The 17,598-nt window shown below is 36.2% G+C and overlaps 1 protein-coding gene across 4 annotated transcripts in view; it reads left to right on the top strand.

Annotated features, from left to right (window-relative positions):
• The window catches only part of LOC150095994 (dehydrodolichyl diphosphate synthase complex subunit DHDDS-like), a 208,084-nt gene that overhangs the window by 117,403 nt on the left and 73,083 nt on the right, over nucleotides 1-17,598 (top strand). For all 4 annotated transcript variants that reach the window (XM_090409669.1, XM_090409668.1, XM_090409670.1 and 1 more), the window contains exon 3: nucleotides 2,741-2,883. In XM_090409669.1, coding sequence (XP_090265795.1) covers nucleotides 2,741-2,883 — 143 coding nt within the window. The remainder of the gene's footprint in view (nucleotides 1-2,740; nucleotides 2,884-17,598) is intronic.

Below are 17,598 nucleotides of genomic sequence, written 5' to 3'. Positions count from 1 at the left end.
ATATGATTTACTGTCAAATATTGCAAACCTTTATATAACGTGTTAAACCAAACTGACAGCAAAAAAACAGTGTGGAATATCACTTGTAACATGTGAATGCACAGCTACTCATGACCTCCAAGCTATACACTGAATTGTGTAAGAATATTTATATTAAACATTTTGCATGTATCTGTCAGATCAGCTGCAAGCTCTACAGGGTTAAAGGCGTGTTGATCAAAACTCTTGCCGCTTATATCAAGGGATTGCTGCAATTAATTTCGGCACGTTAAGCAAGGGATACCTGTATAATGTTACAGATATTTTTATTTTAAAAAATTTGCGATTTAATGGACACCCCTTAGCCCCTATTAGTTCATTAAATCAAAGGTTTACTGTACTATTCCCTATATCAGGGCACTTCAGAAAAAATAGCCAGAACTTTAAAGAAATATAATCTCTTCACTGCTTTCAAACCTCATTTGAAGCTGGCTTCCCTTCTCTGCTCTCTTAAGGACCCACTTCCTCCCCTTTCTATTCCAGGTGTTTACAAGATTCCTTGTTCTTGCAGCTTATATTATGATGAGACTCAGAGGTTGCTAACATCCTCCTAGAAGAACACAAAACATCTGCCACCACCACACCTCAACTATGGTCAATCAGGTCTAGCAGACCATGCACAGAATCAGATTGAAGAAAATCATCACCATGCTCCAGCGCAACAAATTCCAACTTGAAAGACACTATAGAATCAGAAAAAAATTAAAAAAAACAGCCTAATCTTAATAAATATGGTTGTATTAAACTTTCCAAAATTTGGAAAACTTTAATTCTTAGGCCTCCTATCCAACATCTAAGGCTAGTCAACAGCACCCATAGAGAGCAACCCTCGTAGGACTTTAGTCTTCATTTATTCTAATCTTGTTTCTTCCACTTTTTTGTTTCTTATGTGTTTTCACAATTTTAACATTGTATTCCTGAAGATGCCTTCTGTGACAGACAAAATGAAACAATTAAACCTGTTATAATAAATTTAGTTTAATCCTTTATCCAAGTGTAAGCAAACAAAGTTTGCACCTGAAGTATCTTCAGGACTGAAAATACTTCAGGCATAAACTTTGTTTGCTTATACTTGAATAAAGGATTAAACTAAATTTATTATAGTCTAACCAAGCAGGAAAAAACTTACAACATCTTTCTCTAAATCCAGAGTAATTTAATAATAAGGTGAGACACCTTAGTGTCACTGGTTCACCAACTGGAGGATTCAAATAAACCCCCTCAAAAGCTCTGCCATGCTGTTCTCTAGAAGAAAGGTTTTGCTACAAAGAGGACATCCTGCTTCCTGGTCAAAAGATCCCATTGCAATCAGAGACCAAATATCTCGGGATAATACTGGACAAGAAACTCCTTTTTAATAAGCACATCAATCACATTTGCTTCAAGATAGCCAAAGTAACAGCTCAGCTCTACCCAATGATCAACCGTAAGAGCAAACTGAACTTACAAAATAAATTACTACTTTACCGGATGGTTATACGTCCAGTTATAACCTATGCCTTATCAGCATGGAGTCACACGTCATGATCACACATTTTAAAACTACAAAGAATTCAAAATAAATGCCTAAGGATGATTCTAGATGCCCCATGGTTCATCAGAAATTCACAGATTTATTGAGAAACCGACATTCCTTACTCCTCCTTTCTTCATGATCTCGCAGAAAAATTCTTCGTCAAATCAAGTTCGCATTCAAACCCGCTGATCGTAAGCTGTCAATTTCAATGAAACAGACTACTTCAAATACAAAAGACCAAAGGCTATTCTACTCCCAACTGTTCTTAGCTAACACAACTGCCTCCAGCAGGTGAGCTTAATTGCTCACAAGATTCCCTTTCCCAAGCAACTTCCAGCACAGACAAAGGGGAATATGAAAAGCACATGTGCTTCACCCATTCTGACAGTAGCGTTATGCTTAGTGTCACCACCTCTGGATCTGGCTGCCACTGACAAGACCTCAATAAAGGTCGAAACCGGTAATGGCCCTTCCCTTAATGCATAGCATTATACATATCCACAAGGAGATGTGTTTTGCATTATGGGAGACACTAAGACATGTGATGAGAACTTAGTCTACCTTTACCATGAGTTGCCTCAGTCCTGAAGATACTTCAGGTGCAAACTTTGTTTACTTACACTTGGATAAAGGATTAAACTAAGTTTATTATAGTCTAACCAAGTGGGAAAAAAACAACTTCCAATTAAACCTGTTGTTTAATTATTTCTCTTTGTGCTGCAGTTATTCCATTAAAGTGTAACATGAATGCATCTGATGGCCTTTGCAAGGGATCAAAAAGGCTTTGACTGCTATTTGGACAGGAATCAATTTTTTTTTTTTTTTTTTCCCTGCTATTGGTTGTTACAGGTCTGATTTATATTTGTTGCATGCTTCAGTTTAGTCTGAGTATGAAGCTTGTGTTTTTATCACAGGCAATTATTGCTTATAGCAATCTACAATATGCTGTTTTTTTTGTTTTTTTTTCCCCTTGCACTGCCTTGGAATATCCGTTGTTGAACTGTGGCTCAAAAAGTGAGTGGGGATTTCAGATGGAATGGGAAATGAAGGCTTTTCATGCCAGTGAGAATAATTTCTGTGATTCACTCACACGCTTTTTACATTTCTTCTGTTCTTTATAATCTCAATTGCCTAATACATTTTATTATCAAAGATTAATAAATGCCATTTTCTGTTTAATTTCAGACATTAGAGTGGTGCAGGGATGTTGGAATTTCTGAAGTAACTATCTATGCATTTAGCATAGAAAACTTCAAGAGATCAAAAGAAGAGGTTGACAGTTTGATGGAACTTGCTCGAGAAAAATTTAAAGCATTATTAAATGAGAGGTAAGTTAGAATTTTCAAAGCATCTTTAACAAAATATTTTGGCTCTAGCACAGATACTTATTAGTTATCAAAAGCTTATTGTTTATATGAGTGACAGTGAACCGATACAGTCTAATCTTATGTTTCATGACCAGTTTCCTAAATGATTCTCTTCCAGATTTGCCTATTATTTTCAACTTTTTGGCTTGAACAGCTCTTTTTGATCTTTAAAAGCATTTCTAACTGCATCAGCCCATGAATTTGATCTGCGTCTTTTTTTGTCATTTTTGCTTCAACCACCGACTAATCTCCCATTAGTTATTTTATGTGGTTCTCACCCACAAAAGGTTATTAGTAAACTTATGCTACATTTGTACTATGAGTGGGCAAAGGATTTTTTTATTTATTTTTACATAGTCTGAATACCCTGCTCTAGACTCTAGAGACCAAACATGGAACTTTTTCAAGCCACTTCAGCTTGAAAAAGTTCCATGTAATGAAATTCATCCCCCACCTTAATAATTCCTAGTTTTTTATGATATCTTTTTAATATGGTTTGGCCTTTGATGCCATTTTTTCACTCTTCTAAATGTCCTCAAGAACTTTAGATTCCAATCTTTGATCAAGTGTTTTATTTCTAACCTAACTTCCACGTAAAATAAAATTGGTTTTTGAATGTTGGCTTGTATAGTGCCAAGCTTTGTGTTTGGCTGATCTCTTTCTTGTTCCACATAAATTTCTTCAGATGATTTAAACAATGTTTGATTTTTGTATTTCACTAAAAATTTGCACCTAAATAACAAAAATGCATAACTCAGTAGTTCTATCAGTTCACTACTGTGAATGCAGTTCTTTTTCTGCTTTTCCAGTCTATTTTCATTATTTTTAGTCTTTTCTCGTTGATTTTCTTACTACATACACTAGTTTCCATAAATTAAGGAACAAAAAGAAAAAAACATTATGATAACTCAAAATCAAGATACCAAGAAATTATATTCTTATTATCTTCACAACTTGGTTACTTATATACAGAGACTAATGACTTCACATTAATTGCCTCGGTATCCTGTAATGCAAAGAACACATCCCTTCAGGTGTGTATAATGCTATGCATTATAGGAGGGCCACTGCCCAGACTGGTTTTGACTTTTATTGAGCTGAAAAAGTAAAGAGGTGTTCATCATAGGCCTAGAATAGTTAGTATAGGGATGCAAGAGAGTCTGATAGTATTAGGAGAAAATTCATCTCTTTTATATCATCTTTTATACCAAGGTATTGTTTATTCTTTTTTATCAGTCTCATGCAGCTGAACAGCTAAAGACCAATTGAAACTAAAGCAACAAAACCTGAGATTGCTCTCTCCAGTCATCCTTGCAATTGACCATAAAAGTACAATGAACTAAGAGGGTGAAATCCTTTTAAAAAACCTCTCATAGTAAAAATAAGCAGAATTTTATCTCTCCCCGGTGAATATTGCATAATCTGGATGGTCTACACCATCTAGTCAAAAATTTGATATCTCCTAGAATGCTTTCTAAATACAAAAAAATCATCTGACTGAACAATAACATTTTCATAATGCAATGTTGTATGAGGGCAGTTCAATAAGTCCGTGCAAAGTCTAAGAGATGGTTCCACCAGTACGTATTAAGGTTATTTTTAATTGCTGGCAACTGTTGGAGGATCACACACACTAAGTTACAGTCAGATAGATCTATTACTCTGTGTTTGGTGTTCATTTGAATCGATCAAGTACCATGATTTGTGGAAAATGGATGAGAAAGAATTTCGTGTAGTGATTAAACATTAGTTTTTAGCTAAGTTTGATGAACATTATGGTGCATCTGCACCTTTTGATTAGAATGGTTTATAAGTGATTTAGTAACTTTCGAAGTGGCCATATGAGCACAAATGACGCTAAACGTTCTGGACACCCTGTTGAGGTCACTACTCAGAAATTATTGAAAAAATCCATGATATGGTGATGGGTGATAAAAGAGTGAAGGTGTGTGAAATTGCTAAGACTGTGGGCATCTCAAATGACCGCGTACATAATATTTTACATGAATATTTACATATGAAAAAACTATCTGTAAGATGGGTGCCACGTTTGCTCACACTGGATCAAAAGCACCAATGTGTGAACTGTTGCAAGGACAGCTTGAAGCTGTTTCAATGGAATCCAGAGGAATTTTTGCATCGTTTCGTAACAGTGGACAAAACATGGATTCATCACTACCAGCCTGAGGCCAAGGAACATTAAAACAATGGGTTGCAAGCAGGGAATCTGCACCAAAGAAAGCGAAAACCGTTCCTTCAGCAGGAAAGGTTATGGCCACTGTCTTCTGGGATGCTCATGGCATAATCTTCAGAGACTTCTTGAAAAGGGGCAAAACAATTACCGGAGTGTATTATGCATCTTTGCTGGATCGTTTAAACAATGAAATAAAGGAAAAGCAACCCCACTTGGCAAAAAATAAGATTTTTTTCACCATGACAATGCACCCACCCACTCACTCTTCTGCAGTTGTGACCTCAAAATTGTTCGATTTACACTACAAAGTCCTTTCACATCCCCCCCTCCCCCATCTGTTTCCAAACATGAAAAAATGGCTGGCAGGAAAGAGATTTTCATCAAACGATGAAGTGATTGCCAAAACAACTACCATATTTTCGTGTATAAGATGCACTTTTTAGCTTAAAAATTCATCTTAAAAATGGGGTGCGTCTTATATAATGAAGGTAAAGATTGCTTCCTCTTTTCAAAGTCATACACACTCCCTTTTATGTTCCAAGATCTTTGTAGGCGGTTAATGGTGCAATCAAATTGATGCGTGACCTTGACTTCTAGCCCGTCATTGGCTAAGTACGGGGAGTCCCTATTCGAGTTTCATAATATCTTATCCATCGTGTAATCAGTTACCAATGTTTATCAGTATTGAGTTGACGTGTTGAGATATTTTGTGTTCATTTTGATATTTCCCCGTAGATTTTAGTGATGGAAAAAAACAGGCGACGTTCATATACTTCAAGTTACAAATTGCAGGTTGTAAAATATGCGGAAGAACATGGGCATAGGGAAGCTAAAAGACATTTTGGACATCCGCCTACAGAAAAAATGATTAGAACTTGGCGTGGTCAGAAGGAGATTTTGTACAATTTGCGTAATGAAAAGCACACGGAACGTGGAAAAATTGTGAAGTGGCCAGAACTAGAGGCCGAAGTTTTGAAATGGGTGCAAGAAAATTGGCAAAATGGCATTGCCATATCAACAAAAATGATTCGTACACGTGCAGTCAAAGTAGCCTGTGAGCATTGTTTTCGTTTATGTAAAGTTTAGGTTTTTTCCAGAAAATTGTATTAAATTTCTTGGGTGCGTCTTATACACCGGAAAATACGGTATCTATTTTGAAGAGTTGGACAAAACATACTATATGGACAGGATCAAAAAACTCGAGCATTGTTGGACTAGTATATAGACCTCAAAGGAGACTATATGGAAAATAAAAAATGTTTGTCCCAAAAAATTATGTTTTCTTCAATTTTTGCACGAACTTATCGAACAACCGTCATAATGCATTTGTATGTCATATTGCTAGTTTTCAAATCCATGTTTTTTTCCTCCCATTTTTCCATAAATGATATTTTAATTAATTATAAAAATCAAAATTCTCTTCCCATTGTTCACATGTGGGGGGGGGGGGGGAGGAATACTGCAAAAAGAAAAAAGAACCTGTGTTTTTTATAAGTAATGGAATGCCCAAAACATTACATTATCTATTCCAAATAGGGCAAGAAAGCAACTGTAGAATGCATGTTCTGCTGTTTCCAATTGGTAACAGATGTCATAGATTAGATCTCTGATGTCAAAGTACTTCCATTTGATAGCATTTAATAGGTGACCATATACAGTTCTCCGAGCAAGATCCCTCCTGTTAAGATATCCTTGGAACTTCAGCAAGTTATGAAACAAAGTATTATTCTCAGTACCCGACTGTGGAAATTTGTAGTGGAAAGAGGTTAAAACGTTTCTTTATACATTTTGCTTATTAATGGAAAGAATGTCTGTGCCAGAATGTTGTAGCAATCAATTGGAGAAGGTCTGCACATATGTGATTAGTCTACAACATTTTTGTAGAATTTTGAAGCTGTATTTATTAAGGTATGTTAAAGTGCAGGGATGCCCCTCCAAAAACTGAGTGATTTACAAGATCGTTCTAAATCATCTCACTGCCTTAGTATGGGATACTAAAGTAATTAATGTGATTTAGTATGATTTCTTCTCTTCAAACGGCTGCCTCTTTAAATTCTTGAGTTTGCAATAGTGTTTTGATTATTTTTCTCCTTGTAGACAATGTCACCATTTGATTACTACTCAATCAGTAGATGTTTTCTTCACATTTTGCTTCTGGTACAAGTTACCTATATAAGCTGCTCAAGTTTTATCATTGTCATAGATTTCCTGATATGTACAAACAAAGGGTCTTTTCAGACTACTATGACAGCGCTACATGATTAAGTCTGCATTATTATTAATCTCTTATCAACAATTTTTCTCTAAATTAGTCTATTACTTGTCAGAACTTGAATATTGTATCAAACATTTCATTCTTCTAAAGCACTTTTGAATCAATCCACCTGGATCTAGATCTTCCTTTGAATTTTCCTGTCATCTTAGTGCCAAGCACTTTTTTTGATAACCTTTCCTCTCTCTCCCATTCTGTGTAAGTGGCATATACCACCTTAGATTAGCTCTGCTCATGCTAACTTGAATATCTTCATTTTTAATATGATTCTGCCATTGATGCCATTTGTTCACTCTTGTAATTTTTCTCAGAATTCTCATATCTCTGGTCTCTAGGTCTTTCATCAAGTGATTTATTTCTAACCCATCTCTCAGATCTATAACTTAAACTTGATTCATACACTGTCTTGTATACTGCCAGTTGGATGTTTTGTCTAATTTCTCTCTTATTCCATATAAGTTTATTCAGCAGGCTCCCAACTATACCATCATCATCATCATCATCAAATTCCTGCCATGTACCCTCAAGGGGTGTACAGGATATGACAGTACTACATGAAAAAATTACATCATTACTAACTTCCTATCTACAATTTTCCTCCAAATCAGTCTGCTACTTGTCAAGACTCCAACATTATCAGATCTTATATTTCTATCGTCTAAGGCACTTTGTACCGTATCAATCCACCTATATCTTGGTCTTCCTCTGGGTCGTTTTCCTGCCAACCTGGCAGAGAACACTTGTTTTGCTAATCTTTCCTCTCCCATTCTATTTAAGTGACCATACCATCTGAGATTAGCTCTGCTAATGCATTCCTGGATGCTGACAATGTCAAGTTCTTTCCTAATATCCTCATTTTTAATATGATATTGCCATTGATGCCATCTGTTCACGCCTCTAATCTTTCTCAGGACTCTCATATCTGCGGTCTCTAGTCTTTGGTCAAGTGTTTTACTTCTGACCCAGCTCTCAGATCCATAAGTTAAAATTGGTTTGAACACAGTCTTGTATACAGCTAATTTAGTGTTCCGACTAATTTCTTTCTTATTCCATATGAATTTATTCAATTGACTTCCCACGATACCAGCTTTGCTGATTCTGTTGTCTATTTCTATATTTAGTTTACCATCTTCAGTAAAAATTGTGCCTAAGTAGCTGAAATGTTTTACTTGTTCCACAGGTTCTCCATTCACAACACAGTTGACATTTTCAATGATTCTGCCTATTTTCATCGTCTTTGTCTTTTTATTGCTGACCTTCATACCATATCTATTACAACAGCTATTCAATTTAGTCAGAGAATCTTGCAGACTTGTAGCGGATTTATTTAGAAGTATAACATCATCCGCATAAAGCAAAGAGCTGACATTAACATCTCCATTTTTGATATCAGGTTTAATACCACATTCCTTCATAATGTGATCCATATAGATAATGAATAACAGAGGGGATAATGTACATCCTTGTCTCACACCAGATTTAACATTAAACCATCTTCCTGTACTTCCTTCAATTCTAACTGCTGACTCACAACTCAAATAAAGACTAAGTATTGCTTGATATAATGCCCCATTGACACCATATAACTGCAGCGTATTGAATAGCTTCTCTCTTGGCACCTTGTCATATGCCTTTTCCAAATCGACAAAACTTAAATACAGATCTTTGTTATATTCCCATGCTTTCTCGACTATTTGTCGTAAAGTGAAGATCTGATCCTGACAGCCTCTATTTGGCCTGAATCCAGCTTGTTCTTCACCAAGCTTTTCTTCCACAATTCTTCTCAACCGTTTCTCAAGTATACTTGCATAGATCTTGCCAGGAACACTCAGTAGGGAAATACCTCTGTAATTCTCACATTCAGTTTTATTTCCCTTTTTATATATGGGTACTATGAGAGCTCTACTCCAATCATCGGGAATTCGTCCCTCAGTCCAGGCTTTCTGAACTATGCAGTGCAGCCACTGTAAGACTCTTATACCACCATACTTCAGCATTTCTGGTCGAATATCATCTACTCCTGCTGCCTTTCCACATTTCAAGCCTTTGATGGCTTTTTCTACTTCAAGTATGGATATGTATTCCTGACTGCATGCCTGGTCAGTGTTTTTTATCACTGTGCTGTAATCACTGCTTGTTTCATTTAGCAGTTTTTCAAAGTAATTACTCCATACTTCAAGGATATCTTTTTCTCCTGTTTTCATTTCACCTTTATCATCTCTAATTCCTTTTACAGCACTCTTTCCTCCATTCCTAAGCTTCTTCAACAACCTCCAGAATATTTTGCCACCTTCTTGATATTTATTTTCTATATTCTTGCCAAAGTCCTCCCATGACTTTTGTTTAGCTAGTTTTACACACTGTTTAGCTTTCTAACATTTGTCTCTGTATTCTGTAAGAGTAAAAGCTGACTTATGTGCCAGGAACTTTTGATATGCTTTCTTCTTTTCCTTCACTGCCTCTTTAACTTCCTGTGTCCACCAGGGAGTTCTGATTTTTTTATCCTTACAGACAACCTCACCACATGCCTCTCTGGCAGAATCAATCAATGTTTCCTTCAGAGTTTGCCACTGAATCTCCAAGGTTTGATTCCTGTTCTCAAACTCTTTCATTTTCTTTTCAATAATATTTCTGTATTTTAGTCTACAGTTCACATCTGAGAGCTGCTCAACTTTTATTCGCTTTAAAACTTTCTTACATGTTATTCTTTTCAATATGAAATTCAATTTTATCCTGCTCAAGACTAAATAGTGATCACTTCCAATTTCAAATCCTCTGATGTTTTCTCCCTGGTGCAGGACACCAGAGAGAAAACATCACTATCAACAATAACATAGTCAATGAGACTTTTCTTATTCCTAGCCTCTTCTCTCCATGTGAATTTGTGCACATTTTTATGTTGGAACATGGTGTTAGTAATAACCAGTCCATGTCCTGAGCAGAAATCCAACAGATATTTGCCATTATTATTAGCTTTGCTCTTTTTGTATGTCTCACAATCATTTCCTACTCTACTATTTAGATCCCCAACAAGGACCAACTTTTCCTTTTTCATTGTGTCAGTTGCTTTTTCTAAAGCCTCAAAAAATTCCTCCACTTCTACCTTAGTAGAACCTTCTGTGGGACCATAGGCACAAATAAGTCTCATTGTCCAGTTCCCCATTCTCATATTTGCCCACATTACTCTACTTGAGACTGACTGCCATTCAAGAAGATTAGCCTCGTATTTTGTGTTGAATACTATGGCTACTCCTTCTTTTCCTTGATTGTTATTGCCTGAATATAACATTTTGTATTTATTGCTCAGAAAGATCTCACCAGTTTTGGTCTTTTTTGTTTCAGTCACCCTTATTATGTCGATCTGGTACTTATCTAATTCCTCAGCTAGCTCCATTTCTTTGCCATTCAGGCTTCTTACGTTGATAGTACCGATCTTTAACTCTGGTGATGTTGAGTTGGGGTTTGTTTTCAGATTTGTTCCAGTAGCTGACTTTTCGCTGTTCGCCCTGGTTCCCTGGCGAAAACAACGGGGGCCTTGTTTAACCGGGCGACGCCCCAGCCGGCATGAAATTTTGTCATGTTGTACCATCATTTTTTATTTTGGTTTAACCAATAAGAATACAATTTGGTCGGCTAAATCCCAAATTGCCAGCCCATCCTCGTCCGTTCAGTATCAAAGTAGATACCCAACAGGGTGCACCACGAGAAGGTGAGGATTGGACATTAGGTCAGAAGCCCTGGTCGGTTCTCCGCATTCCTTTAAAGGCTATGTGGAGGTCTCCTCTCAGTTATACAGCTTTGACCCTTAAGCACCCCTTAAGCACCCAACTATACCAACTTTGCTTATTCTGTTGTCTGTTTTCAAATTTAATTTGCCATCTTCATTAAACACTGTGCCTAAATAGTGAAATATTTTACTTGTTCTATAAGTTTTTCATAGTTGTAATCTTTTTATTACTGAATTTCATGTCAAATTTGGTACATCTGTTATTCAATTTAGTTAGAGAATTCTGTAGACTTACACTGTATGTATTTAGGAGCACATATCTGCTTAAAGCAAAGAGCCAAGTTTGATATCTCTGATTATAATATCAGGTTTATCCACGTCGCCATCAATATGGATAAAATACACAACTCCTCTACACTTTGTATCCATCATATAATTCAATGTAATATCAATGGTATTACAATTTTAATATGTACTTCTCATCCATGGTAACATGGACGTATATATACTTCTTGAAAGTAGTTAATGCCACTTTCTTTCATAATGCAATCCATATAGATGATGATGGAGAGTATAGATAATGTGCATCCTTGCCTTACCCCTGATTTTACATCAAACCATCTTCGTGTATTTCTTTCGATTCTAACTGCTGCCTTACAACTTAAATGTAGACTATGCATTGTTTTGTATAATGTTCCATTTATTCCATGTTTTGAGAAGCTTTTCTGTAGGCAACTTGTCTTATGCCTTTTCCAGATTTACAAAACTTAAGTTCACATCCTTTTCATATTCTTATGATTTCTCAACTGTTTGTCTTAAAGTGAAAACTAATTTTTACAACCTCTAATTTGTCCTGAACCCAGCTTGATCCTCAGAAATTTTCACTTCCACAATTTTTCTCAACCTCCTTTCAAGAATTCTTGCATAAATCTTATCTGGAACACTTAGTACAGAAATCCATCTGTAATTTTCACATTCAAGCCAACTGTGATGCAGCTATCTCACATCATATCAGTCCCAAACCCAGGTAAATAGGTGAGGGTTGAGCGAAGGGTTAGCAACCCATCCTTGTAAAAAAAATACTTTGCTATGGAAACCTGGATGAAAGAAAAATCTGTCCAAAAAGTTACCCTAAATGAAGACAAACTGTTGAGAATGACATCCCCTAGTAAAAGCTCTTATGGAGAAACTAGAGAATTGAGTAATGAAACAGAAAATTCATGCAAGACACCAAAACCAAAAGAGACATACAAATTTTTTGGAGCCAAAAAAACAATACATTGGATGTTGGAATGTAAGGGCTGTATGAAACATCAAAAGCAGCCTATATAGCCAAAGAAATGAAAGACTATAAAATTGAAATATGGGAATAAGCGAGACAAACGGAATGGACAGTGATTGATCCAGTTGAGTTCATAAGAAATGATAATATCCTCTGGAAACAAAGATGAAGAGAGTGAACATGCAAAAGGAGAGGCAATAATGATGTCCAGTAAAGTTAGAGATGCGATGATAGAATGGGAACCAATTACAGAAAGATGCATAAAAGCAAGATTCAAGATTCTGTAAAGTGACAATTATAAATGTACATGCACCAACTAATAATGCAGATGAAAAAAGAAAAGCATGAATTTTATGATATATTATAAAAAACAATAGATGCTACAAATCCTATTTTCACTATATTATTTCAGGAAATTACAACGTACTAGTATATACATTAAAATAAATTTTAATATATTTCTATATTTCGGCAACGTCACGCTGCCATTTTCAAGAACTTAGGTACAAGATACGTGCACGCAGGCACAGCAAAACAATAAATGAGCAAGAAGTATGAAGCTATTATTTCTCCTAAAGTCCTGATGGTGCCCTCTAGCGGGCAATGTTGGTATTCTTGGGCGATTGGGCTGTAGGTCTTCTGATGTAGGTTTCCCAAATTTGAGGAAGTCTCATGCAGCCAAATTTGTTGAGGTTTGGCTCATTTCTTAAGGCTGAAGCTGATTCTATGAAAAGCCTTTCATATCTGTATTTGCTACGGTGTATTATCCTGGCTTTTTTCCACCATATTCTATGGCAGGTATCCAGAGCATGGTCAGCAAGACCAGAGTGGCTGTATTGGTGAAACCGGATGTAGTCCTTGTGTTCTGAAATTCTGATATTTTCTGTCCTGCCTGTTTGGCCGAAGTAGGACAGCTTACAGCTGCAAGGGACCTGGTACACACCAGGCAGGTCTATTGGGGGAGGTTGGTCTTTTGTTGAGCGGATAAGGGATGCCAATTTTTTATATGGTTTGTAACAAGAAGTTAAGTTATGTTTTTTTAAGATTTTTGTGATTTTTTCTGAGGTGCCTCGGATATAGGGTATGGTGATGGATTTAGAGTAATCCTTGTTGTGAGGGGGAGGGGGAGTTGTGGTTTACTGGTTTTATTATTTTTTTTTGGGGGGGGGGGGGTAGCCATTGGCTAAGAACGTGTTGAGGATGTGGTTTAGTTCTGTGGTTAGGGCATTGTCATTCGAGCAGATAAGTTTAGCCCTGTTGTATAGTGTCTTAATGACTCCATATTGTTTGAGGGGGGGGGGGTTTCTATGTACTGAGAAAACCAAGGTGTGTCTAAGAACGGAATGCAGTTGTTTTTTTCCTCTTCCAGGGTGAATTTGATTCTGGGGTGTTGGTTGTTTAAGTGTGTTAAGAAGGAGAGGAGTGCATCGGAGCCATGTGGCCAAATAGCGAATACATCATCTACATAGCGAAGCCAAATGGTTGGTTTTTGTGGGGCAGAGTTCAAGGCTTGCTCTTCAAAAGTCTCCATATAAAAGTTGGCCAAGGGTGGGGAGAGTGGAAAACCCATGGCTGTCCCCTCTATTTGTTTGTAGAATTTTCCTTGCCAAACAAAATAGCCTGAGTTCATTGTGAACTGAAATAGGGCTGTGATATCGGGAGGAAATTTAGCTTGGATTAGCTCTAAGGATTCTTCGAGTGGGACATTCGTAAATAAGGAGGAGACATCAAAACTGACCATTATGTCAGTGTGTTTGCGTGTAAGGTTTTCTATGCTGACTTTGAAGTGGGCTGAGTTTTTTATGTATGAAAACCCCCCTGGACCTACCTGGTGTGTACCAGGTCCCTTGCAGCTGTAAGCTGTCCTACTTCGGCCAAACAGGCAGGACAGAAAATATCAGAATTTCAGAACACAAGGACTACATCCGGTTTCACCAATACAGCCACTCTGGTTTTGCTGACCATTCTCTGGATACCTGCCATAGAATACGGTTGAAAAAAGCCAGGATAATACACCGTAGCAAATACAGATGTGAAAGGCTTTTCGTAGAATCAGCTTCAGCCTTAAGAAACAAGCCAAACCTCAACAAATTTGGCTGCATGAGACTTCCTCAAATTTGGGAAACCTACATCAGAAGACCTTCAGCCCAATCACCCAAGAATACCAACATTGCCCACTAGAGGGCACCATCAGGACTTTAGGAGAAATAATAGCTTCATACTTCTTGCCCATTTATTGTTTTGCTGTGCCTGCGTGCACGTATCTTGTACCTAAGTTCTTGAAAATGGCAGCGTGACGTTGCCGAAATATAGAAATATATTAAAATTTATTTTAATGTATATCCTAGTACGTTGTAATTTCCTGAAATAATATAGTGAAAATGCATAACCAACGTCTAAGCCTTTCCACGAAAGCTACAAATCCTAGTGTTATAATTATAGTAATGGGGAATCTAAATGCTAAAATAGGAAATGACCATACAGGTAAAGAAATGATAGTGGGAAAGGAGGTATAGGAAATATAAAGGAGAATGGAGAGAGATTACTGGATCTGTATGGCAAATGAATTAGTAATAGGAGGATCCATCTTTAAGCATAAAAATATATATAAAGTAACATGGAGAGCACCAGATGGGAAAACTTATGAACATATTGATCATATAATTATACAAAGAAAATGGAGAGGATCTCTTTTGAATGTGAGATCAAGAGGAGTAGATGCTATACAGACCATTTTTTTTTAGTAATAGTAGAAATTAAAATAAGAATAATGACCATAAAGAAGGTAATGGGCAAAAATAGAATGTATAACATAAATGAACTACAAGATATGGAAACCAAAAGGGAGTATGCAGTAGACATTAAAAATGGATATGAAGTTCTCACTCAGAATGAACATAAAGAGTTCAGAAGCATTGAAGAAATCTGAACAAAATGTTAAAAACATACACCATGCAGCCAAAGAAAAAATACTAGGAGTGCATAGAAGAAAAGACAAAGAATTGATATCTTCACACACAAAGCTTAAAACTGAAGAGAGAAATTAAAGAAAAAAAACAAGATAAGAATAACATCAGATTACAGGAGAAATATAAAGAAATACATAAAGAGATTAAGAAAAATGCAAGAAAAGATGTGAGAGTTTATTGAAAGCCTTCTAAATGAAGCAGAAATTATAGCTAATAGAATGATACTAAAACATCATATAATGTTATGAGAACAATGACAGGCAAGAAAAGAAGAGGAGGAGGCGATATTAAAGACAAACAAGGAAATAAAATAAAGAATAATAAAAATAAAATAGAAAGATGGGTAGAATATTTCAAAAGGGTAATGAATAGAGAACCTGAAAAAGAAATTCAAATACTGGAAAGGAAAGAAAAAATATTAAAAATAGACATCAAAGAAATAATTTTAAAAAAAGCGAAATATAAAAAAAACAGTAAAAGAAAGTAAAAATGGAAAAAGCAGATATAGATTTAATGGTAAATATACTTTAACAAGTTACTTAACCAAACATGGATGCAGGAATAATGGCCAGATTAATGGAATATTTGGTTACTGATAAAAATAACAGGGGAAAAAAAAAAAAAAGATTTAACCCTTTAACTGCTGAGAACGTATTATTACAGGCTTGGAAATACATGCCTGCTTTGCTGAGCCCATATATGTATGATTGGTGTGCCTCCCATATTCAGACAATTTTTTAGTATGGAAAGAATCATAAGATATTCAAACTTCGCGGGTAGGTTCCTCCATCTATTGCCAACCAATTAAAATTTATTTGACTTGGGTTTCTGTCCTTGTGTGACATCTAAAGAGAAAAATTTGAACTGGTGCGACTAATCATGTGCAGCACGATGCATAAACCACGTGACTGCAGGGATTTCAGGGATGGCACAATATGGCGTCTACCAGTAAATATCCGTGTTATCTTACTGATGATCAAATTGATGAATTGTTAACAACAAATGAGTTGGGAGAAGAATTGTCTGAGTTTAGTGAATTGTGTACTTCAGAAGAAGAAGATCCTGGTGATGTAAGTGTTACAAGCGAGCAAAATAGTGACAAAAGTCTCGATACGAACGTGCGTAAGTGAATGCGTACCGAAGATGTATTGTTCAAGTGGCGTGATGTTGCATTTACTCCAAGTGTACACGAATTTGATAGCAGTAATTCAGGAATAATCACAGGTAATATCACTGATGATTCTTCAGCTTTAGATATTTTTGAACAATTTTTTACCATATAATTAATGACAACAATAGCTGATGAAACAAACAAGTTTCATACCTTCACCACAAACAATAGACCATCTTCACGACTAAAGCAGTGAAAAAACACCACTCCTCAAGAACTTTACATTTTTCTAGCTATTACACTGCTAATGACAAGGGTAAAAAAACTTAAAATTTCTGAATATTGGTCTACAGATCCTCTCCTCTCAAACTCCCAGTTTTCTGATTTGATGGCCTGGGACAGATTTTTGTTGTTACTTAGATTATTGCATTTTAGTGATAATGAAAATCAACTTGAAGGAGACAGATTATATAAGTTGAAATCTGTAATTGAAAGTCTAAAAAAAAAGTTTCAGTGAAATGTTCTACTCCTTTCAAAATTTGTGTCTTCTTGTTTTCAAAGGTAGATTATCATTTTCCCAGTACATTCCTTCAAAAAGAAGTCGATTCGGAATAAAACTATTTCTCATCTGTGACTGTGAAACAGGTTTCACCACATATTTCATAGTGTACACTGGGAAGGACACAGACCTCTTCCCTGAGCGTGACCTTGGTGTGTTGGGTGCAGTTGTGAAAACACTTATGATGAAATATTTACATAGGGGTCACACACTATGGATCGACGACTGGTTGCATAAAAACAAGACCAATGCATGTGGTACAGTCAGGAAAAATAGAAAGGGAATGCCTAAATTTTCACAGAAACTAAATAAGGGACAAATAGAAGCAAAACATACAGACATTATGCTTGCAATAAAGTGGCTTGATGGGAGAGAAATTTCTATGCTGACAACATTGCATGAAAATGATGTTACACAGATGGACAAAAAGATCGACAGACAGGAGAGAATATTGTGAAACCACAATATGTAATCCACCACAATTGTGTGGTGGATTGCAATGTCAACATGGGTGCTGTAGACAGGACAGATATGATGGTCACTTCTGTTGAGTGTATGAGAA

Source organism: Typopeltis vanoorti, chromosome 19 (genome assembly GCF_054136105.1).
Source record: "Typopeltis vanoorti isolate ZY-2024b chromosome 19, IOZ_Tvanoo_1.0, whole genome shotgun sequence".
Lineage (NCBI taxonomy): Eukaryota > Metazoa > Arthropoda > Arachnida > Uropygi > Thelyphonidae > Typopeltis > Typopeltis vanoorti.
Note: the sequence above shows the minus strand (reverse complement) of the source record. Positions and strands in the feature narration are given on the sequence as shown.